At 43.3% G+C, this 24,184-nt stretch overlaps 1 protein-coding gene across 3 annotated transcripts in view; it reads left to right on the top strand.

The window, feature by feature from the left end:
- STX18 (syntaxin 18) overlaps positions 1–24,184 on the top strand; it is a 124,084-nt gene that overhangs the window by 88,317 nt on the left and 11,583 nt on the right. For all 3 annotated transcript variants that reach the window (XM_061192091.1, XM_061192093.1, XM_061192092.1), the window contains 2 exons: positions 11,635–11,750; positions 21,087–21,175. In XM_061192091.1, the coding sequence (XP_061048074.1) occupies positions 11,635–11,750; positions 21,087–21,175 (205 nt within the window). The remainder of the gene's footprint in view (positions 1–11,634; positions 11,751–21,086; positions 21,176–24,184) is intronic.

Here is a 24,184-nt window from a genome sequence, read left to right on the forward strand (position 1 = left end):
GTAGGGCTTCTCTTCAAATTGCTATTTCTTTCTTATTCAGTGGTGGGTGAGTCGTCTGATCCTGAATGTACCCATGGCTAACCTTATTTTAAAGTTTGCTGGGTTTTGGCCCATCATTTGAACACATCACTTTTCACTAGTACAGTGATATTCTTAGAGTGGGAACTTTTGGCTATTTTTTCTGCTTCAAGGGAGACTTGAGACTGATAAAACATATTGCCTGAAAGATGATGTTTCTTCTAACATTGCACAGGTTATGAAACAACAGATAGGAAGTCTAGACAAGTTTACAGCACCTTCTGAATTTATCATTATAGCTTGAAGTTAATTATCAGAATATTGTCTAATCCTACTATTAATTCTAAAGGATAATGTAAGTGAGAATTTCCTATGATATTCTGAGGAAGTCCTGGCAACCTAAATAAAATAAGTGTTACTCTGTAAACAGGTTCCATGGTCAAACAAGTTTGAGAAACTCTTAGTGTATAGAGTTCCCTGAGTCTTTACACTGACCCTGTGCCTTGATTACATCTTTCTAAGAGAGAGCCCTGCTCACTGTGGAGCCCTTTACTCTTGAAACACCTGGCAAACACACTTTAGAAATAGTGCCCAATCCCATGGCCAGGTGTATGACCTTGAGTTATTTATTATTTACTCCCTTAGGTTGGTTACAAAAGATAAAAATTTTGCTGCATTCCATTTTTCCTTCTCCTTTAAAGAAAAATTGGTATACTTACAACACATGCTCACCATACTTATTTGGTACTTAAAGAATGTACTCATAGTATTATTTATGATTTGGTCCTCTCATTCCAACTAGATTGGAAGCTTGGTGAAGGCAGAATTTTGTCTTTTACCTCTTTATATCCACAGCCCCTAACCCGGTATCCTACACATCGTAACAGCTCAATAAATTTTGCCAATGTTGGGGATAAGAATGATGATAGAGATGAAGAAAACAAGAAGTGATATGATGTGATACTAAGTCCATAGCAATGATTTTGTTTTTTTTTAAATTTCAGCTTTTTTGTATTTGACACACAAAATTTTTAAATATTTAAAGAGTACACTGTAGTAATTTGATTTATGTATGCATTATGAAAGGATTCCTGCCCATCTAGTTAATTAACACATTCATAACCTCATATATTTATCTTTTTTTACCTATTTATTTATTTATTTTTTGAATTTTTGTATTTTATTTTATTTATTTTTTATGTAGCAGGTTTTTTTTTTTTTTGCTGAGAACAATTAAGTTCTTTTCTCTTAGCAAATTTCAGTTATACGATACAGTGTTATGAGCTATAGTCATCATGTTGTACATTAGATCCTTAGACCTTGTTCATCTTATAATTGAAAGTTTGTACCCTTTTACCAACCTCTCCATATTTCCCCCACCTGTGATTTTGTCTTATTCACCACCTAGAACAGGGGATCAGCAAACTATGGTCTGTAGGCCAAATCTAACCTGTTTTTGTACAGCCCTCAAAGTGAACATGGTTTTTATATTTTTAGATGTTTGTAAAACAAGAAGCAAAAGAAAAAAAGAAGAAGATGGGGATAGAGACCATATATGTTCTTTCACAAAGCCTCCAGTATTTCTCATCTGGCCCTTTACAGGAAAAGCATGCTGACCCTGGCTTAGACCAAACTTTCTGAGGTGAAGGACCACATTTTTGTTGTTTGTTCTTTGCAGTCCATCATGGACTGATGTGTCAAATTCCACTGCGCAGGTCAAGTTCATAGCTTACGCTGCTGGTGAGCCACCACAGTAGTTTGATAACACCTGAAGTGGTCTATACCCTGTTCAGAGACAGGAGTCCCCTGATTAAATGGCAGTATCAAATTGCTATAAATGTTTCTAAATGCTTATTCTTCATTTTTGTACTTATTCATAGCAGACCAGTAACAAACAGTTCATAGTCTCATACTGGTCTGCGGACCATACTTTGAGTAGCACTGGCCTGAAAATCACCCAGTATGGAGTAGATGCCCAGTAAATATCTGTAAGTGTGAAGATGGCTTAAGGTAGTGTGAGATATTCCTGCTCTGTGGGAGTACAGGGTACCTGTGCCAGAGTGGATACCTTAGACTGAAAGCCATCTATGAAATGAGAGTGCTGTAATATTAGGTATCAAAAATATCTCCTTTCTACCCAAAGTCTTTGTTGGGGGCATAAAAGAAGTATAAGAGCTATGCCTGACTCTGGAATATTAATCATTTTTCTCTAGTATTTGTATAGGGCTTTATTTAAGGTTTGCAAAGAACTTCTTCCACATATTTTCTTGTTTTAAAACTGGAAAATCTGTTTCTCTCCCTCTCTTCTATCTCTTCCTGTTCTTAAATTTTAAATAAAATCCCAGAGTCTTTCAAATAAGGGACCTGGAAACAGATGTTGGCCAGGTGGAAACTGTTTTGATTGCTGTTATGAAATGCTCAGCTTTCAGTTAGAGAAATCAGTTTAAGTAAATCATGGGGCATAAACTGATCTTTCTGATGACTTTTTAAAAATTGCTTTTTTCAAATTGCCTTCAACTAGTTAATCTGTAATTTCCCTGAGGATCTCAGTAGACATTCTGTGTATAATTAGAACTGTTTTTATCACTTAAAAAAAAAAAGCACTCAACTTCATCTACGTCTGCTGCATTGCAGTCTTTTATTCATTTTAAATTAAAAACTGGCACATTCGCATACCCTGGACACAAAGGGCGACAGACATTAATGGAACCCTTTATTTAAAAGTCAGTTAAGCCCCTCTCCTTCCTGAACAATTCAGTCCTGCAGCCATGGAGTGGGGCAGAGTAGGGCGCGTGTCTGCAGCTTCAGGGAGCTGTCATTTCCCAGGGCAGGTCAGAGTCTGAGCAAGCTGAGGAGGGGTGGCTCAGCATGGGCAGTGAGAGCCCGAGCAAGGACAGGGGCGTGTCCACATGGGGGAGGAGTGGCAGTGGAGGTGGCAAGTTGGTGGTATGCAAGGGGGACTGATCAAATAATAAGTATATATGGATAATGGGAGCCAGGTTTCACACTCTCAGGGGAGTGAAAGGGAAATTGGATTGGAATGAAAAGTACTGGTGTGAACTCATGGTTTTCATTTTACATAGGTAGATATAGAAATGAAATATGGTTGTAAATGTGTATGCGTGTCTAGGTCTGCAAACACATACACATATTTTCTTGTTCTGTCCACTGAGAGGGCCTGGACGCACCTACATCCCAGTAGCAATGAGAATACTTAGCACTCAGATCTTGGCTTCTTAATAGCAATTTCAGCTTCCAGGAACCAGCGCTCCTTGGAGAAATGGCTGATTCTGGGGCTGGGTCAGGGAAAGTATAAAATGAGCCTGGAACATTGTGTTGTGCCAGAAAGCAAGGAACGGCTCAGAGAGTGATAGGGACATGCAAAAAGGACATAAGCCAGTTTGAAGGGGCTTCCGCTGACCAAATTAGAGACAATTGGAGTGTCAAAATACATGGTAGCAGATTATAACCCAATAAATAAAGTAGGGCATCATGAGCCCATCTAGAGAGGAATAAATAAATGAGTAAATTGAAAGTTTGAAATTGATAATTGCATAGTATCTAAGCAGTCCCTCCCCCAGGACTTATTAATTACAAAGAGGGAAAGAGTAACTTTACGGTTACAGCCACTACCTTAATGAAGTGATCAAAGTGAAATCACGTACAGCCTGATAGGATGAAATGAGAAGTATGGAAATAGAATATCACTTCTATCATAGCATATTGTTTTTACACCAGAGATGCATAACCTGAATGCAACCGCGAGGAAAGGTCAGACAAACTCAAATTGAGGGATGTCTTACAGAGTAACTGGCACATTATTGTGTATCAAGGATTTGAAACTCAAGGAAAGGCTAAGATCTGTTCAATCCAAAGGAGACTAAAGAGAAACGACAACTAGATGCAGTCAGTGTGTGACTCTGAACTGAATTTTTTTCTTACAAAGGATATTATTGAGATCTGGTCAAATTAGAATGGGGTCTGGGGAGAGGATGGGAGAAATGTATCAATGTGAATTTCCTGATATGGATGGTTGTATTCTGACTGTATCAAAGAATACTCTTGTTTTTAGGAAATACTAAAATATTCAGAGGTGAAGGGGCATCAGGTTGGCAACTTACTCTCCAATGGTTCAGGAAAAAGCGTTCTTCGTACTACAGACTTCTCTGCATGTGATTATTTCACAATAAAATAAAACCCCACAAGATCCCATTTCACACATGTTAGAATGGCTAAAATAAAAGTGATAAATGTTAGGGAGGCTATGCAGCAACTGGAACTCTCATTTATGGCTGGTTAATACTTGGAACTCTGATTTATGGCTAGTTACTTCTAATAAAGTAACTCTTTATTAGAACCAGCCAGGGACTTCCCTGGTGGTACAGTGGTAAGACTCCACGCTCCCAATGCAGGGGGCCCGGGTTCGATCCCTAGTCAGGGAACTAGATCCCACATGCATGCCGCAACTAAGATTTCACGTGCCACAACTAAGGAGCTGGCGAACCGCAACTAAGGAGCCCACCTGCCGCAAGTAAGACCCGGCGCAACCAAATAAATAAATAAAAAGAAATTTAAGAAAAAGAAAAGAAAAGTGTATTAACAACCAATTTATAAAAAAAAAAAAAAAAAGAACTGGCCAAATAGTTCTCCAAGGTTAAATGACCACCCGATGACCCAGCAATTCCACACCTAGGTTCTTTATGCCTAGAATATCCTTTCTGCTTTTCTGTGCCTGGCAAAACTTTACTCCTCTTTCAAGAGTTTGCCTAAGTGACACTTCCCCTGAGAAGCCCCCAGTTATTTCTGCTCTCTGAATTAGTAGCAGTAAGAATTTATAAAGTACTTACCTTTTCCATAGTACTTTTTTTTTTTGGTCTGCTGTGTTATTTAGTCTTTGCAATGACTTTGAGTGTTAATATTGGAAGGATACCAGAAGCCAGGTTTCTCATTATCAAAGAAGTGAAACGGAAAAAGGCAGAATGAACCTTGTTTTATTGGTTGGAACAGAAGATACTGGAAGCTGCTCTACAGATATGGAAACTGAGGCCCAGTGCTTACAAGGTGAGCCAGGGCAGCACCTACTGCACGCCAACCTCTATGCTAGGTCCGTTGTCACGGGTGATCTCATTCAATGTTTACCAGAACCTTTTTTTAGAAAAGCGCTATTTAATTCATTTTGCAGATGAAGAAAACTCAGACAAAGAGGATTTAAAAAAACAAAACAAAACAAAAAACCTGTCACATTGCAGATAAGTGGCAGACTAGAGGCTACTCTGCAGATAAGCTGCAGACTAGGATCCAAGCCCACTTTTGTCTCCAAACATATTTCTAAACATATTTATCTTTCTCAGGCAGTCAATCAGCCAATGGTTTAAGGACCCAGTCTCCTGCCACCATGGATGTGTGGAATTACTGGAGTAACCTGTCAGCCAAGACAGTCTAGGAGGACATCAGGCCAGTCCTACTGAGGAACATGGCTGAGGACAAGGCTGCACACACTCAAGCAGCTTGTGGCTGCCCCCCCGAGACCTCTCCCCTGCTGATCTACCAAGACTCCTCAAATCCTTCCCCCTCCACAGCACCAACCCAGAAGATGAGCACTAGTTGGCCCCTAACTGGAAGACCCTGCCGAGTCCCTTGCACTGATAACAGCAGTGTTCTCACTTCTCTGAATTTTTTGATTTTTTCTTTTTTTTTTTTTCTTTTTTAGATTTTTGGCCACACCACGCAGCATGTGGGATCTTAGTTCCCAAACCAGGGATCGAACCCGTGCCCCCTGCAGTGGGAGCGCGGGGTCTTAACCACTGGACCACCAGGGAAGTCCCTGAATTTTTTGAATTATTAATGGATTTTGTCAGCTGTTTTCTTCTGTTCCTCCATTGGTCTGCATCTTGTCAGAATAAAAAATGTATATTTCTTTAGGATTTCACAAGACAATCTAACCCCTCTGCCTTTTCTTATTACCCAGTGATAGTAGCAGCAGTAGTAAGAGTGGTAGTAATAGCTAATTTTTTCAGCTCTTGCTCTAGACTGGTCTAGAGCACCTTTTCCTCTGCTTATTGACCATTCGTATATTTTCTTCTTTGAGATGTCTGTTCAAGTCTTGAACCCATTTCTTTACCGGAATGTTTGTCTTTTTTTGTTGACTTGTAATGGAGTTATTTTTGTATAGCCTGCATACAAGTTCCTAGCTGGATATGTGCTACAAATATGTTTCCCTGTTCTGTGGCTTGTCTATTCATTTTCTTAAAGGTGTCCTTTGATGAGCAGAAACTCTTAATTTTGAGGAAGTCCAATTTATCTGTTTTTATATTGTCTACCAAGCTATTCTTTCATGTTTTCTTCTAGGATCTTTGTGATTCTAGGTTTTATGTTTAGGCCCATCATCTATCTCAGATTAATTTTTTGGTATAGTGAGATGAGGTTGAGGTTCATTTTATTCCATATAAATATCCACTTATTCCAGCAATATTTCAACTTTCTTTTCCTCATTGAATTGACCTGGCACCTTTGTCAAAAATCAATTGACCATACATATATATCTGTTTCTGGACTCTTTATTCAGTGTTATTAATCAGATTTTTCTTATTCTGGTACCTCACTATCTTGATTACTGTGGCTTTGTAGTAAATCTTCAAGTCAGCTGATGTTAGTCTGCCAAATTTCTGCTTTTTCAATATTGTTTTTGCTATTCTAGATCCTTTGTATATTTCCATAGAAAGTTTAGAATCAGCTTGTCAGCTTCTTCAGAAAACCTGCTGGGATTTTTATAGGGATCATATCGAACCTATATATAAATTTAGGGAGAATGGATATCTTAATATCTATCCACAAGCATGGTATATCTTTTCATTGATTTCTATCTTTATATTTAAATTTCTTTTCCTCAGCAATATTTTGTCATTTTCAGCATAGAGGTGTTGCTCATCTTTTGTTAAATTTATTCCTAGATTTTCTTTTCTTTTTTTTTTAATTTTTTTATTCCTATATTTTTTGAAGCTCTTGTAAGTGGTATTGTTTTATTAATTTTCCTTTTCAATTTCTCATTGCTAGTATATAGAAAATACAATTAATTTTTGTATCTGCAAAATACTTTCTGTCCTGCAACCTTAATTAATTCACATATTAGTTCTAGCAGCTTTTTTGTAAATTCTGTGTAATTTTCTGCATAAACAATAATGCCATATATAAATAACATAATCTTTATGCCTTTTATTTCTTTTTCTTGCTTTATTGCACTGCCTAGGATGTGGGCTTCCAGTACCATGTTGAATAGACGTGGTTAGAATGGACATCCTTGCCTTGTTCCTAATTACGGGGCAAGGATTTATTGCTTCACATTAAGTGTGATGTTAGCTATAGGTATTCTGTAGCTCTTCATCAGGTTAGGAAATTCCCTTCTTTGTCAGGGGTTCCCAAGATTGCCCTCGGGGTTAATGATTTGCTAGAAGGACTCACAGAACCCAGAAAATCTGTTATACTCATGGTATAGTATTACAGTGAAAAGAAACAGATTAAGATCAGCAAAGGTAAAAGGCACGTAAGGCAAAGTCCAGGAGCCACCAGATGCAAGCTTCTTGTTGTCCTCCCAATGGAATAGTACGGACAGTGCTTAATCCTCCCAGCGATGAGAATGTGTGATGTGGGACAACGTGTACACAGTATTTGTCAACCAGGGAAGCCCACAGGATTTCATTGGGGATCAGTCATGTATGCATGGAGCACCCAAGCTGCTGACTTTAATCAGTCTCTAGTCCCTCCAGAGGTCAAACTCAAACAGCTTGGTCCAAGACGCCAACATTAATCACATTGTTAGTGTAAACTGTCTGGTGTGGTCCAAGGCCCCAGGAGTACAAAAACAGTCTTTATCAGGCAGGATGTTCTAAGAGCTTGGTGGTTATCTCCCAGGAACTGGTCCAGGGCCAGTTTCTTTGTAATGTGTAGAGTTGGAACACCCAAACCTGCTGCGTCAACCCTTTCCTGCACACTCTCTAGTACTAGTTCGCTGAAACATTTTATTATGAAGGTATCTTGAATTTTTCTAATGCTTTTTCTGCATCTAATGAGATGATCATGTGCTTGTCTTCTTTTCTGTTAATGTGTATTACACTGATTGATTTTAAGATGTTAAACCAACTCTGCATTTCTGGGATAAACCCCACTTGGTCATGACGCACTGCTGTTTTTATACATTGTTAAATTCAGTTTGCTTATATTTTGTTAAGGATGTTTGCATTTATGTTCATGAAGGTATTTGTCTAATTTTCCTTTCTTGTCATATCTTTGTTAGATTTCCGTATCAGGGTAATGCTGGCCTCATAAAATGATTTGTAATTGTTCTCTCTCCTCTCTTGTTGCCCAGGTATACTACATCCCTACCTTTTTTCTCATCTTAGGGAAAAACATTTAGCCTTTCACCATAAGGTATGATGTTAGCTGTAGATTTTTTGTAGATGTCTTTTATCAGATTAAGGAAGTCCCTTCTATATGCACTTCTCTTCACCTTGCTTGATTTGCTCCATAGCAGTATATAAAGGTATTCTTCATTCCTTACAGCTCCATAGTACTCCAGAGTTTATTAAGCCAGTTCAGGTTGATGGACATATGGTTAGTTTCCAGGATTTTGCTGTATTAAAATTGAATTACAAAATTGCTACAATGAATAGCCTTGCACCTACCTTTTCATATTATTGCTGTATCTTTGGGATAGAGTCATAGAAGTCATATTGCTGGGTTAGAAAGTAAATATAATTTTGCTAGATATTACCAAATTTCCCTCCATAGACGTTAACATCATTTGGCATTTTTTATGCATTTCAAAATAAATTGCAAACATCAGTACACTTATCCTTAAATACTTCAGCATGTATATCATTAACTAGAGTTCAATATTTATTTGCAGTTTTTCTGACTATTCTTGCATGTTTCCAAATGAATTTTATAATTGACTTGTCTGACTTCATGATGGTGGGGTGGGGGAACCTGGTGATATATTTTTTTTTTTTAATTTTTTTTTAAATTAATTAATTAATTTATTTTTTATTTGATGGCTGTGTTGGGTCTTCGTTTCTGTGCGAGGGCTTTCTCTAGTTATGGCAAGCGGGGGCCACTCTTCATCACGGTGCGCGGGCCTCTCACTATCGCGGCCTCTCTTGTTGCGGAGCACAGGCTCCAGATGCGCAGGCTCAGTAATTGTGGCTCACGGGCCCAGTTGCTCCGCGGCATGTGGGATCTTCCCAGACCAGGGCTCGAACCCGTGTCCCCTGCATTGGCAGGCAGATTCTCAACCACTGTGCCACCAGGGAAGCCCCTGGTGATATTTTTATTGGGATCACATTATATTTTTAAATTAGGGAGAACAAACAGCTTTATGATATTTCTTTTTTCAATCCAAGAACATGATATATCTTTTCATTTGTTACAGTATATTTTTTTATCTTTCAAGAACATCTGTGAGTTTTGGGCTTTTCTTGCTAAGTTTACGCTGCAATTTTTGTTGTTATTGTTAGTTTTTTAATCTTTTTTGTTTTGGCTATTGCAAATGGGGTCTTCTCTCTCATTGTATCTTCCAACTCTAAACCAGGTACTTTTTGATGAACATCTAAGTCATTTTTTTGTTATTATAAGCAGTGCTGAATATCCTTGAAACGATATCTTTGTGCATATCTGTGATACTTAGAATAGCAGATTTATTTTTCAAAGATGGCTGCACCCAAACATATCCCATTCCACATGGTCTTATTAAAATGTGATTTTGTTAACTGCTTCACTGAGCGGGAGATATGAGGTCTGTATTCCCTCTCCTTGAACCTGAGTGGACCATTGCAACTGCCTGGGCAGTGGAATATGACAGAAATGACAGTTTGTTATAAACTGAGGCTGAGGCTGTTATAAAAGGCATTGAAGCTTTTACCATAGTCTCTGAGACTGCTTTCTTTGGGGGAAGCCAGCTGCCATGCCAGGTAACACATTAACATGGCCCCACGAGGAAGAGATGGGGCTCCTCCCAGCACCAACACACAGCTGTGTGAATGAGCTTCCTTGGAAGTGGACCCTCCAGCCCCAGTCAAGCCTTCAGATGGTGGTGCCCCATTGCCCTATAACGGTACCCTCATGAGTCAGAACCGCCCAGCCAAGCTGCTCCCAAATTCCTGACCCCAGAAACATCGATAGGTGGTAAATGATTAATATTGTTTCAAGGCACTAAATTTTAGAGTGGTCTGTTACTCAGCCATAGTAACTGGAACACTTAACATGATTGATATTATAATTACTTTTGAAATTTCTTTTGTTAATGTTGTAGAGGAGCATTTCCGAAACAGCCTTTCTTAGAACACTAGTCTGTTGTGTTTTGGGTTCCCTAAGGTCACATCCCACCCCAGCCATTTACTAACTATGTGACCTGGGCAAGTTTCCTAACTTCCCTATACCTCAGTTTCCTCCTCTGTAAAAAGGCCATTAACACTAGTAACTACTTTATAGGGATGTATGACATTAAATAAATTTATGCATATACAGTGCTTAGAAAAGTGCCCAATACCTGATAAGCCCTCAATAAATGTTAGCTGGCATTGATTATATCATCCTTATATGCATTTACATTGTTCTTTTTATTTTTAGTCTTTCTGCCTAGTAACGTGGAAATTATCTTAGATCTTTTTAGCAATCTGCCTAGAATTTTCATAGTGCTGTATGAATTCCAATACAAGGCCCGTTGTTTCATAACCAGGTTGTTTTTCCTCGTATTAGCCATTTATTGACAATTATAAAGCATCCATTCATTCAACCTATATTTATTAAACACTAAATGGCACACACTCATCTAGAACCTAGGGCCACACAGCAACCACGACTTACAAAGTCAGGTACCCTGCTCTCAGAGCGTGCACTCCAGTGGAGTGAGACAGACAATAAAGAAATGAACGAGCAGGGTGATTCCAGACTGCAGTGACTGCTGGGGAGAAGACAGACAGGCACTGGGGCACAGGTTAGTAACAGGAGGAGGCCTCTTTTAGGTAGGAGAGTCAGAGGAGGCCTCTGTGAGAGCGTGAGGTTGCACCTGGCCCTGAGGGTGGAAGAGAATACACTGTGGGAGGAGCCCAGGGCCAGTGCCGAGTGCTGCGGCTTAGGGACCCGAGTCAAGGCCTTGCCCCCCAGTGGATATTTAAAGACTTGGGCTTTTACGGTTCAGTTATTTTCAGATATTACTTATATATCATATTTGTTATAGAACACGTGCATGTGTGTAGTCAGCAACACTTTTGCATTGGTGTAAGACAACCAGCTTCTTGGGTTTGTTGAACTTAGAGCAGTCGGCCTTCGCTGCCCACGTGTAGAGTGTGGGTTCAGGAGGTCGGGCTGTTCCGGTGTTCTTTCCTTCGGCGCGTCCTGACGGCACTCGTCCTGCTGCGTGCTGTGGCTGGGGGTGTGCAGTCTGCCATGTAGTAAGTGCCCCACTAGAGCTGTGTGGGGATGGCCGCTGGGCCCAGGGCAGCGGCTCTGCTCTCCCCCAGAGGGCACAGAGCAAGCGTGAGGGCCACGTGTGACTCCTCTCTGCTTTCAGGTGGAATCCTGTTGTGTAAGTAAATGATATGACTGCTAATTTTTTATCTTTAGATCTAAGCTGGAACCAGAACCAAATACAAAGACAAGAGAATCCATGTCTTCTGAGAAAGTTTCACAGAATCCTTCAAAAGACTCTGAAGAAAGACCTGTCACTGAAGAATTTCCAGGTATGAATTAAAATCAAAATCTTGCCTTGCGCCTCTTCCTTGTGACACGTTGGCCAAAATACAAAGCAGAAAAAGAAGGAACACAGCCCCAGACATCTTGTGGTGTTAGTATTTGCATAAAGCAAAGGAAACACGGAAGTGTCAGTCTTTTTTGGTCACAGTTGGATCTTAATGCTGCCGCAGGGGCGGGGTGGGAGGATCCCCCAGTCACCTGGCAGCCGCCAAGGTCCAGAGAAAGGGCCTGAGTTGCTGCGCACCAGTGGGGTGGGGACTGGAGACTTAGAACCTGGAAGAATCATGGGGATCTCTGCCTGTCAGTCTCAGGAACGGTGGGGCGCTGCCTCCCCTGCACCCACGCAGTGCACTGTCAGCACTGACCTTGCCTGGACCTCACCATCCTGCCTTGGGGCGGAGCCTGTGATGTCAGCCACCTTTGTCAGCCAATTGAGCCAATAGGACAAAATGCAAGTCTGGGTTTATACACTTCCTGTCTTCATGTTTGCTAGCCGGGCTCCTAACACATGGTGGATGCTGGATAAATATATATATATATTATATATATAATATATATATATATATATTATATAATATATATATAATGCTGTCAGGGACATCTTCAATCCATGTGTCTGGCCAGGGTGGCCACCCTGTGTAGGGGTTGCATGCTTAGTTTGCTGTACCTCAGAGGCACATGAGCTTTTGCTTTGTGTGAATACCAGGATGCTGAGGCCCGAGAGTCTTCCTTGCCTCCTCTTCTGTACTCTCACAATGGCTGTCATTTACTGCATGCCTCCCAGGTACTAGGCACTGTCTTGAATCTTCACAGACATCACCACCATCCTTGTAGCAGCCCTCTGGGATGGATTTTATGACCTTTTTTTTTTTTTTTTAAGATGAGCCTTCTTAAAGACCCTGAGCGGCTGGGAAACTTGTCCAAGTTAAAAGTTCATAAATGGTGGACCTGGCATTTACATGTGGATCTGTGCTGCCCTTCCATCTAATTTATTCCCTACATATTACAAGCGAGGGAATTCAGAATGCATTTGGGGCTTTGTGAGCCTGAAAGATGCCAGAGGCCTTTCTGCGGCTGAAAACAGCTTCTGTGGGAAGGGCAAGGAGACTGGCGTTCAGTGACCCCCCTTCACTGTGCTGGGCACCCACTGGGGGTGTCAACAAATCAAGTCTCATTGAGTCTTTTGAGGTGCTATTGTCATCATTTTATGTGTGAGGAAACAGAGCTTTGAAGAAATTATATAACCTATTAAAAGTCAAATAACAAGATAAGAGCGGCACTGGGATTCCGGGTGTGGGTCACTCTTTGTCGAGCCTGAGCCCATCCTCTCTGGAGGCTGCCTTGTCCCATAGGCCAGAGGCCTCGCACACACCCTCCCATCCCCATCTCCACTTGTCCCTAATGAGGGAAAACCCCAGCATCAGTCACAAAGTGATGGGGTCCTGCTGTTCGTAAACGATACGTAGGGGTATCATATCTAAATTTACTCCTGCCAGACATAGCTGCTCGACCCTTTATCCATCCATTCATTCATTCAGGAACTGCTGTCAGGGCTGCTGAGAGTGGGGAGAAGCCAGTCCAGAGTCTTGGGGCGCAGGTGAGGGTAAATCTCACGTGAAGAGAGTCTGCGCTTGCTGGGCCCCTCGCTCACGCTGAGAATTGTTATGCCAGGCACTGCTGCGCTAGGTGTTGGGGATACAGGAGCGAGTAGAAAATAGGCACATGTGCTTGCAGTCCAGAGGGGAACAGATGGTAATGGAATATTACACAACTGGGTACACAGTCAGTCTGCGCTATGAGAGAGAGGGTCCTGGTAATAGAGATTTGGCCCACTGGAGAGGTCGGAGTCCTTGAGGTTTCAGTAAAGACCCAAGGGCAGTGAGGAGTGAGCCATGTGGCTCTCTGTGGGAAGAGGGTCACAGGCAGAGGAAGCAGAAGTGCCTGGTGTGCTGATGAGCAGCCGGGAGGCTGCAGAGTAAGGGAAGAGCAGAGGGACAGGAAGCGAGCAAGTACCAGGGCACCAAGGTCATGGGGCCTTCCGGGCCACGGGAGAGCTGTTTACCCTGAGTGAGGTGGGAGGCCACCAGGATGCTTGCACAGAGGACTGGCACACAGAGGACTACATTTGAGCAGGGTCCCTCTGGCTGCTCTGTTGAAATAGATTGTTTAGGGGATCAAGAAGCAAAATAGGGACAGTTAGGAGGCTGCTAAAGTCTCCTAGAAGCAAGGTGGTGGTGCACCACACGAAGCATGGTAGCAGGGACATGGGGGAGAAGGGGTAGGATTCTGGATATATTTTGAAAGTTGAGCCACAGAATGTGCTCCCTGGATGTGGGGCATGAGGAGGAGATGGGGCAAGGAAGGCTGCAGTGGTTGTTGGCAGTGGGAAGAAGGTGGCTGCCCTTCACTGAGATGTGGGAGGCTGAGGAGGGGCAGGCCGGGGACTGCAGATCAGCTCAGTGTGGAGTATGTTAATTTAGGGATGCCTGGCACAGAGGTTTAGCAGGAAGTTGGGTTTATGAGTCAGGGGACAGGTCTTTAGATCACGTCAATCCCATGAGACAGGCTGGGATCCCTGAGGAATGAGGGTCAGTAGAAAGAGCATGAGGGACTAAGCCTCCCGATCTGGTCTTCCCTGTTTTGTCTTTCTCCCCGGCACTTGTCGCTACCCTTCTATATGTTTGACTCATTTATATCCTTTATGCTCTGTCTCCACTACTAAAACATAAGTTCCGCAAGGACAGGAATTTCTGTATGTGCTTTGTTCAGTGCTGTAACACTGGCACCCAGAACAATATCTGACACATAGGAGGTGCTCATTAAATCTTTGTTGAAAAAAATGAATGAATGAAGACTCTATTTGGAGCACTGATTGCTTTTAGTTGCTGTGGAAATATTTCCTGAAGCAAAAGGAACCTAATGCCTCTCGGTGGTAGAAAACAAATGGTCAGTGAAAGAATGCTGTTCCTCACGGTTTATATTTTTATCTTAAAGTCAGTATTTGGATGCTTTATAATCACGAAGTTATCTCCTGACTAAGCCAGCCCACCAAAATGTTGAGAGAACCCTCCAGTTTAGCTTCTGATCAGCGTGTAGGAGCAGAATGGTGTGAAGGGTGTCTCTCTGGAGGCCGTCAAGGTCCCAGCTGCAGCATTTAGTGGCAGTTCCGAGAACCATTTCCCCCATTTTGTAAATGCATCTCAGGACTCCTCCCGCCCCATCTTGGTCCTCTCTTGCTTTTTCCCCTGCATCCTGGCCCCTGCTGCCACTCCTGGCTCCACTTCACTGTCCCCACATCTCCACCAGGCAGCTCTTTCCTCCACGGTCATTTGGTGATGCTCATTTCTGAGTCATCTCTTCCTTGGTTATGTGGAGTCCCAAAGGGTAATAAAATCTGAATTAGTGCTTGTTAAAAATGTGCACACTTTATGTACAAATTCCTGCATATATAACAGGCTTTTTCTACTTCATTTTGTTTGTTTTTCCCAAAAGAAAGCTATTACCATTGCTGTACCCCACCTTTATCTATTTTCTGTTCATGGAGATGGGCCATCCCTTCCTCCGAGTGTGAGGGAAGGGAAAGCACAGTGGTTGCAGTGTGATGTCATGGAAGGGTGGTGAACCTTGGTTTCACAGTCTGGCCTCTGTCCTGCACCGTGACCTTGGACAAGTTATTTGAACTCTGAGCCTCCACTTTCCTATAGTATCATGTGGCTGTGGTTTGTTGTGAGCACTTCAGGAGCTAGTATAAAGGGCCAGGCAGTGTCTGGCATGTGCAGTAGGGCTCCACAAAGAGCACATTTTACGTTAGTTCGTACAGCAGCTATGAAGAGATCCATTGCTTGACCCTAAGGATTGGGCAGGATTCTTTTTCAAATGAGTACTGGAAGTCAATTAGTAGGCTGGCCAAGATAGCAAAGGCAATTAGGAAGGCAAAGGAAATGGAAGTCTAGATTAGGAAGGAAGTTTTTTCTATTCACAAACCGCCTGGTATTGTGTACAGAAAATTTTAAGGAATCCACCAATAAAAGAAAAGTAGTAAATGAGTTCAGCAAGGTTGCAGGATATAAAACCATTATACAGAGATTTCATTTCTGTATACTTTCAATGAACAATCCAAAAATGGAATTTAAAAAGCAACAATTCCTTTATGATAGCATCAAAAAGAATAAATTCAACAAAAATGTAAAACATACTTTGAAGGCTACAAATCGTTGTTGAAAGAAATTAAAAATGATCCGAATAAATTGAAAAATATCCCAAGGTCATGAATCAGAAGAATTAGTGTTGTTAAGATGGCAGTACAGGGGCTTCCCTGGTGGCACAGTGGTTGAGAATCTGCCTGCCAGTGCAGGGGACACGGGTTCAAGCCCTGGTCTGGGAAGATCCCACATGCCGTGGAGCAACTAGCCCTATGAGCCACAACTACTGAGCCTGCGCGTCTGGAGCTTGTGCTCCGCAACAAGAGAGGCCGCGACAGTGAGAGGCCCGCGCGCCGCGATGAAGAGTGGCCCCCGCTCGCCGCAACTAGAGAAAGCCCTCACACAGAAACGAAGACCCAACACAGCCAAAAATAAATAAATTAAAAAAAAAAAAGATGGCAGTACACCCCAAAATGATCTACAGTTTCAATGCACTCCTCTTCAGAATCCCAGATGATTTCTTTGTGAAAATTGACAAGTTGATTCTAAAATCCATGAGGAAGTGCAGGGAACTCAGGATAACCAAAACAGTCTTGGAAAAGAACAAAGTAGGAGGACTCACACTTCCCAATTTTGAAACTTACTACAAAGCAACAGTAATCAAGACAGTGTGGTACCGGCACAAGGATGGACGTATGGATCAATGGGACAGAATTGAGAATCCAGAATTAAAACCGTGTGGCTCTGGTCACCTGAGTTCCAACAAGGGGACCAAGATCATTCAAGGGGGCAAGAACGGTCTCTTCCACAAATGGTGCTGGGAAAATTGGATATCCACATGCAAAAGAACAAAGTTTGACACTAAGTCACGCCATTTATAAAAGAGTAACTCAAATAGACCAAAGGCCTACACAGAGCTAAAACCCTAAAACTCTTATAAGAAAGCATAGGGCTAAATCTTCCTGACCTCAGATTTGACAAAAGATTAACAAGGATATGACACCAAAACACAAGCAACAAAAGGAAAAATTAGATAAACTGGCCTTCACCAAAATTAAAAGCTTTTGTGCTTTAAAGGTTAAAAAAAAAGAAAGTGAAAAAAGCCCACAGAATGGGAGAAAATATTTGAAAATCATATATCTGATAAGGGGTCTATATCTAGAACATGGAAAGAACTTTTACAAGTCAATAAGAAAATGATAACCCAATTTTAAAATGGGTAAAGGGTCTGAATAGAAATCTCTCTGAGGAAGAAATACAAATGGCCAAAAAGCACACGAAAAGATGCACAACATCATTAGTAATCAGGGAAATGCAAATCAAAAGCACAATGAGATTCCACTTCACACCTACCAGGATGGCTAGAATGAAAAAGGCAGATGATAACAAGTGCGTTTGCAGGATGTGGAGAAATCAGAACCCTCCTGCAGGTAAAAGTTCTCCAGGCAGAGGGACCAGCCAGTGAAAAGATCAAGGAGGAAGAAATGAGCTGGCATATTTCCACATGTGTGCACACACATGTACACGCACACACTCACACTCAGAGAGGCACCAGTGAGAATGGTACAAGAAGGGGTGAGAGACGGAGGCAGAGGCCTGATCACACAGGGCCCTACAGGCCGTGGCAAAGGTTCAGCTCTGAGTCTGTGTGTAGTGAGGAGCCCTGGAGGTTGTGAAGCTGAGCGTGACAAGGCCTGGGTCACGTTTAAAACCTCCCTGACTACCGTGTGGAGCTGGAGTGGAGTGAGAAAAAGAGGAACCAAGTGGACTTGTTGGGAATCTATTGCAGGAGGCCACACACCGGCGGGACAAGGTGTCACCTGAGGGAGGTGGTGGTGGAGACAGAGACGGCTGTGGAGACAAGGGCTCAAACTCCGCTCACACTTGGGAACTGAAGGTTAGCCAGTAGGTAGGACGCGAGAGGTGAGGGACAGAGAGCCATCAAGGGCAACTTCTAGGTTTGGGCTGGACCGACCAAGATGAGGAAGGTGCGAGGAAGATGAGGTTCGGCAGCGAGGCCGGGAGGAGTGGGAGGGAGCAGAATCATATTCTGGCTACACGCGTGAGGTCTGAGATGCCTATTGGATTTTCAGGTGGAAATAGTGAGTCCATTGTTGGAGCGAGCCTAGAGCTCAGGGAAGAACTCAGGGCTGGAGGTCTTTGGGAGTCATAGGACATAGGCAGTTCAGAGCCGCGGGCCTGGATGCGTCACCTAAGGGGAATGTGTGGGGAGGGGAGAAGCCTGCGCAGACCTCCGTGGTGCTGCCAGTTTTCCAGGGCCTTTGACATTTCATTTCCGTCCCCACCTCGATGCTGGCAGGTGAATCTTGTCCCCCACGCCCAGCTGGTTCCTCTTAGGGGTCGTGTATCTGCCCTTTTCTCTGTGCAGTTGGAAGACAGCTTCTTCCTGTCTGTGGACATTTTGCTAAGGTTATCTACAGTTAGCAGAAGGATTTTTAAAATCTGGGCTATGTGGTGTCTTTTTGCTTATCTTTTCAGGTTTTTCATTTTGCTTTTGAAACATGAGATGTAACTTAGAAAAAATACTTTAGTGTAGGACTAGGCGGTACAGTTCTAGGCAGAGGGTGGTTTCTTGCTTGTCATACTCCTATTTCTTAAAAAAGGCACTAGTCTTGTTACTTTTTCATTTAGGCAGCACAATAAAGCACCTCTGTGGTCACAGCTGACCTTCTGTGCATATCTGAGGTTTAGGTTTTTTCCTTCCATATTCTTACTCAGCCAGGATGAGATCTTTGTGGACTCACTTATAATTTGTTTCCTGACATTGGTTTCCGCTAAGATGGGTACGGTTATTTGTGAATACTTCTTGCCCTTCCTCTCCAGTCAGTCACAGGTCCTGCCCTCAGTTGACAAGATCAGATTCCAGCCCCTGAGAAAGTGAGTAGTGCCAAAAGAGAGGGCACAGGTGGGAAGGACGTAGTCCACTCAGAGGGCCAGGGAACTTCAGGAGGAGGTGGTCTGGAGAAATGAATCTGAACCTGAAAAAGGGGAAGCTTAGAATGTTCTAGGCATGAGTATACTCAGAGGCCGGAAAGCGTGGGAGAGGTATGGAATGTAGTCAGTAAAGAAACCACTTCTGGGTCAGCAAAACTCACAGAAAGGGGAGGAGGAGTGGGCCTTAAGGTGGGAAAGGTGGATGGGGCCAGACCATACGGAGGGCCTTGAGTACCGGACCAAGGAGTCTGGACTTGAGTGCCTTGGCATCGGGGTGCATGGAGGTCTGGGCAGAGCACTCGCGTGGGGGGTGCCGTGCTTCAGGCTGATTCTTAAAGCTGCAGGTCAGGATGGCTCCAGGTGGCTGCAAAGGCTCTGAACAAACTTTCCATTCTAGCTCAGAGCTGATTCATGCTTCGTTCTGATGTGAATGATGTTTCTGTGTTTCTAAATTTGATGTTCTTATCCTTAAAACACATAAAGGTAAAAGCTTGAGATGGACACAATAATGAGGTCAAGTAGGAGATAGAGGGCTCTAGGGGTGGGGGTGGGATGAGTGAAAAGTACAGATGTTCCACCTGAAGAATGTCGTCTCAGAAAAATACCTCCTCAGCTTCTAAAGATGTTTTCAACCTTTTATAAATATCTTTTATATAAAAATTATATATTATATTTATAGGTACTATATTATATCTAAGTTATACATGTGTCTTTTATAAATATGATGACAGTTCTGGCAAAAACAGCCAATTTTTAAAAACTTGCACAAGGTCGCAGATGACATGGAGTTTTTTTGTGATGACATATCCAGAATAATAACCATACCTTGTACATAGGTCTGCCTAATCTTCTTTCTCTAAATTGGTGCTATCATTATGTTCTTTTCCCTTATCAGTCTCAAAACAAAAACTCTGGACTTTTGCCCATCTCATGGGGCTGAGAGCAGCTATGGGAAATTTACTGAGATTGGGGAAGAAAAGAAAAAGAAGCAGTATTTGCCTTTAAGTACTTGGCAACCCACTGACAAGCCCAGAGGCACTGCTGAGACACCCGACACAAAGTCACCTATAGAAAAAAAAGACCCCATTACAGCCTCCACCCAGGGGTGACGCTCCGCCTCCCTCCTCCCCCCCACGACCTTGCTCCCAGCCCACCCCTGGATGAGCCGCATAGGCCTCTCTATCAGGGTCCAGGGTGGGGCAGCCCCTTCTGGCAGCTGTGCTGTTGGTCTGCTCTGTCAAAGATCTGGACCATGTTTATGTGATCCCGGTCAAAATGTTCTCTAGATTAAAAGTAAAATTACCGCCAGTCAGCAGTCCATGCCCAGGTTCCCGTCCTGGAGTACATCAAAATGCACCAAAGCATGGACTGGCACACGTACCGTTGTACTAGCAGAAAACCCAAAGTAACCAAAGGTTTATCAGTGGAGTTACAGTTACACAGAAAATTCCTTACGGTGGAATGTTATCGGCAATTAAAGCACAAGGTACATCTATGTGGAGTGACATTGGATAATCACCCAGATGCACTGTTAAGTTATAAAAAGCAAGTTTTAGAACATTGTGTTACCACTGATATCTTTGTGAAAAGCACACTACCACACACACAGAACTATAAATTATCTCTAGGCTGCGGTGGGGGCAGAGGAGTCAGGGAATTGCATATCTGTGTGTGTGTGAGTGTGCTGGATAGAGCCTGCGAGACTCCATCAAAGCACTGACAGTGGTTACTTCTGGGAGGGGAATGGGATTGGCGTGGTATGTCATTTCCTCTATTTTATATATATATATATATATATATATATATTTTTTTTTTTTTTTTTTTTTTAATGAAATTACCCATACATTTTGCAGTCTTTAAAAAGTGGATGGAGGGGTATAAGTGTACGAGTACATGTTTTGAAGTCAGGTCCGCTTGAAAACTGGTCCTGAAGAATGTCCATTTGGTTTGCAACCATTACTGAGATCAGGGCAATACTGAAAATGTGCATGGGTCCCCTTTATCCATACAGACACACACACACACACACACACACCTTTACATTGTAAAGAGTCATGCTGCAGTGCTTGAATATTAACCAACAGATAACTGAATGTGGACAAAGCTCTATGATTTCCTTCCATCTCGTGTTTTTAAATATGCCTGCATCCTAAGACAACCTATTCTAAAGTGAATATTTTGCCTTCTGCCTACTTTCAATTTTTTTTTTTTTTTTTTTTTTAACAGAAAAGATTCCGGCCGAAGCACAACCTGAATTGGGAACCTGGGGAGATGGGAAAGGTGAAGATGAATTATCCCCAGAAGAAATACAAATGGTAATGCTATTCTCTGCCTAATCATGTATTTTTAACTAGTTTTAGTAAGAATATTTCATTGAGTAGGAGGTCATCCTAAATGCCCTTGCCCTAATTTTTATACTGAGTTTTAAAAATTATAAATAAATATTTTAGATCAATTTTCCACTTGATTTCCAAATTCTTAGTATGCTTTTCATATGTTTTAAATTTGCAGTAGCATTAAAGAAGAAATTGCCTTGGAATAATTTTATTAATATTAGATGTCTTTTCAGCAGCAGTAAAATAGTCTTCTATTCTAAATGGGTCTTTTATAATCGCTGCTATGGTGCTTTTTAATTGTTTGAATTACTGGTGCATGGTAATGTGAAGAAAGCATAAGTAATGGCTGAAGAATGAAAAGAGTAACATCTTAACTGCGAATATCACCTCCTTTTATTTACCTGTCCCCTAGTTGCCAATTGTAGTTTATTATCTCTGGGTGAGTTTCGAAAGAAAAGGGACAGATTTGGCCAGAGCCCCTGCCTGTTCATTTACAGCCGGGTCTGTGCACAGCTGTCTGGACATCGGTGTGACAGAGCCACATGGAGTACGTGTACCTGGGGTTGGGAACAGATGTGTCCTAGAGCTGCCCTGGTGGGATGCTGGCCTTGCCCAAAGAGCTAAGAAGCCGGTTCCCACATAGTCCCCCTCCAGTGGCTGTGCCTGGCAAATGACACCTTAATTTGCAGCTGTTTACGGTGGACAGAACTTTTTAGTACTTGTTTTATCCGTGATACTCTCAGTAATCACACTAAGAGGTGTTGGGGCATTACTGTCTCCTTGTAACTTTGGCAAAAAGCAGTCGGCTCTCTTGTCCACGGGCCCCTCGTTAGTAAGTGGTTGAGCCTATCTGCAGTCAGCGGTCTCCTGATGTCTCCTGAAGAAGATGAGAGGTAGAGCTTCGAGCCATGGCTGTCGAGTGAGGGAGGCCCCCATCTCCTCCCAGACCTCACACAGAGGCATTCGTGTCACCAAGCTCTTCACTCTTGTCTTCCTGTCTTACAGGCTCAGATGTTATGTCCTCAGAGAGTCCTTCCCCGACCACCCGGCCTGAAGTGGCCCCAGCCACTATGTCTGTGTACCCACATCCTGCCCTCATCCCTCCACTAGAATACAGGTGCCCTGAGGGTGGAAATCTGTCTGCTTTCACTGCTGTGTTCCCAGAGCCTAGAGCAGGGTGGGAACTGTTTGTTGAATGGATGAGTGACTTTGATGAATATAATATAAAAACTCTAGGTTGTTTTAAATGGTAAAGCAGGATCATCAGTAAGAACTACTAGAATATTCTAAGTTATTATTGTTATTATTTATATTTATGAACACCTTCTATGTGCCAGGCCTTGTTTTGTTTAATCTCCTAACAGTCTAGTGAAGTAGGAATTATCTCTCTTGTATAGTTGACGAAAATGGGGCACAAAACTTCCAAAGCCGGTGCAAGGTCACAGAGCCGAGCAGCCGAGCCATGCTCCATGCCCCGAGCCCTGGCTCCAAACCCTGAGCTTTTTTCCTGCATCACAGCTCATGTGAGTGCCCGCTGGGATCTGGTGGTCTAGGTGAGTGTAGCCTGCACAGGAGCACTGGCACACTGACCTGGGTGGCCTGACAGAGGCCTCACCGGCTCCAGCCAGGGGGCCAGGTCTGCTCTCCTGAGCGTTGGCTGCCGAGAGCAGAAAGCTGGCTCGGAATCCTCTTGCTCTCGAGGCTTCCTGTTTCTTCCCCACGCCTGATAGTGGGATTGAAACACCGGTGGCCCCTCACGGTGGGCTAATGACTGAGTGAGCTGACCCAAGAGGGTGCCAGGCGTACAGAAGGCACTCATAATTGAGTTCCCTCGGCCTTTCCCCTTCAGAGTGGCAGGTGTGCACAGAGGCAGGACAGCCCTGGCCTGCACAGGGTCGGGGGGGCCTGGGCAGTGCTCACGTGTGTGGGGAAGGGCTGTGGTGTGTGTGCTGCCCACACGGCAGGATCAAAGGGCCACGCAGGGTGGCAGCTGCCACTCCATGGAGTCTTCATACATATTTTATCCTCAGGACTGTTTCACACACATTCATTCACCCAGATGAGCAGTTTCCCCTTTAAGATCATCACCTTAGAAGCGTGACACTGATTCCAGTGATGACACCATTAGCCATGACTTTCCTGGGACTTGCTATGGGGGTGCTCCCTCAGAGCCTGTGGGACTTTCTTTGGAACAAGAAGCAGAGCTATCTGTGCCCTTGATAGATAAAAATAATTCTGAGCTAAGGAAGTAACTCAAACACCTTAAAGTGGCCTGCCAGGCCCCTGCCTTCCTTCCACACCTCTGACTTGGAGTACGTGCTCAGTGCCCCCCAGATCAGCAGGCACGTGACCCGGAGGCCTCGCAGTGTAGACTGCAGCACGACTCCAGGCAGCAGCCGTGGCTGCCTAGTCAAGTAGAGAGAGGCTGAAGATGATGGCCAGGGAGTGGAAGTGAGAGCAGAGATGAGATAGATGCTGCGGGAAGCGGACTGGACCTGGTGATCCACTGGGGGGCAGCAGGGCGTGTGAGAGAGCGAGGCAGGAGAAAGAGCCTGGAGCTTTGTGACCTGGGGAAGCAGGATGCCGGCAGTCAGGAAATGACCTGGTCACGGACAGGTGTGAGTCCGCGGGAGGTGTCTGGTGGCGCTGGGATCCTGGGCTTGGGTTTTGGGCTGGAGACGTGACTGTGGGATACACCCGAGGGCTGGTGTTTGAAACAGTGCATACAGGGGAGAGAAAGGCACAGCATATCACCCGGGGATGCAATGCCGGAGGGCAGGCCCAGGCGGAGAAGCCAACAGGCTAAAGGACAAGTTGATTATGCTCCCTGGTAGCCAAATGATGGCCAGAGTTTCTTAAAAGCTCATAGTTTTTCTTCAGTTTATACAAAATAACTCTATTATTGAAAATGATGTCACGTTCCCCGTATCATGTAACAGGACCACCTATCTTTGCTAGAGATAAAAATATGTATAGTACTGTCCCTTC

The sequence above is a fragment of the Eubalaena glacialis genome, chromosome 5, assembly GCF_028564815.1.
Source record: "Eubalaena glacialis isolate mEubGla1 chromosome 5, mEubGla1.1.hap2.+ XY, whole genome shotgun sequence".
Lineage (NCBI taxonomy): Eukaryota > Metazoa > Chordata > Mammalia > Artiodactyla > Balaenidae > Eubalaena > Eubalaena glacialis.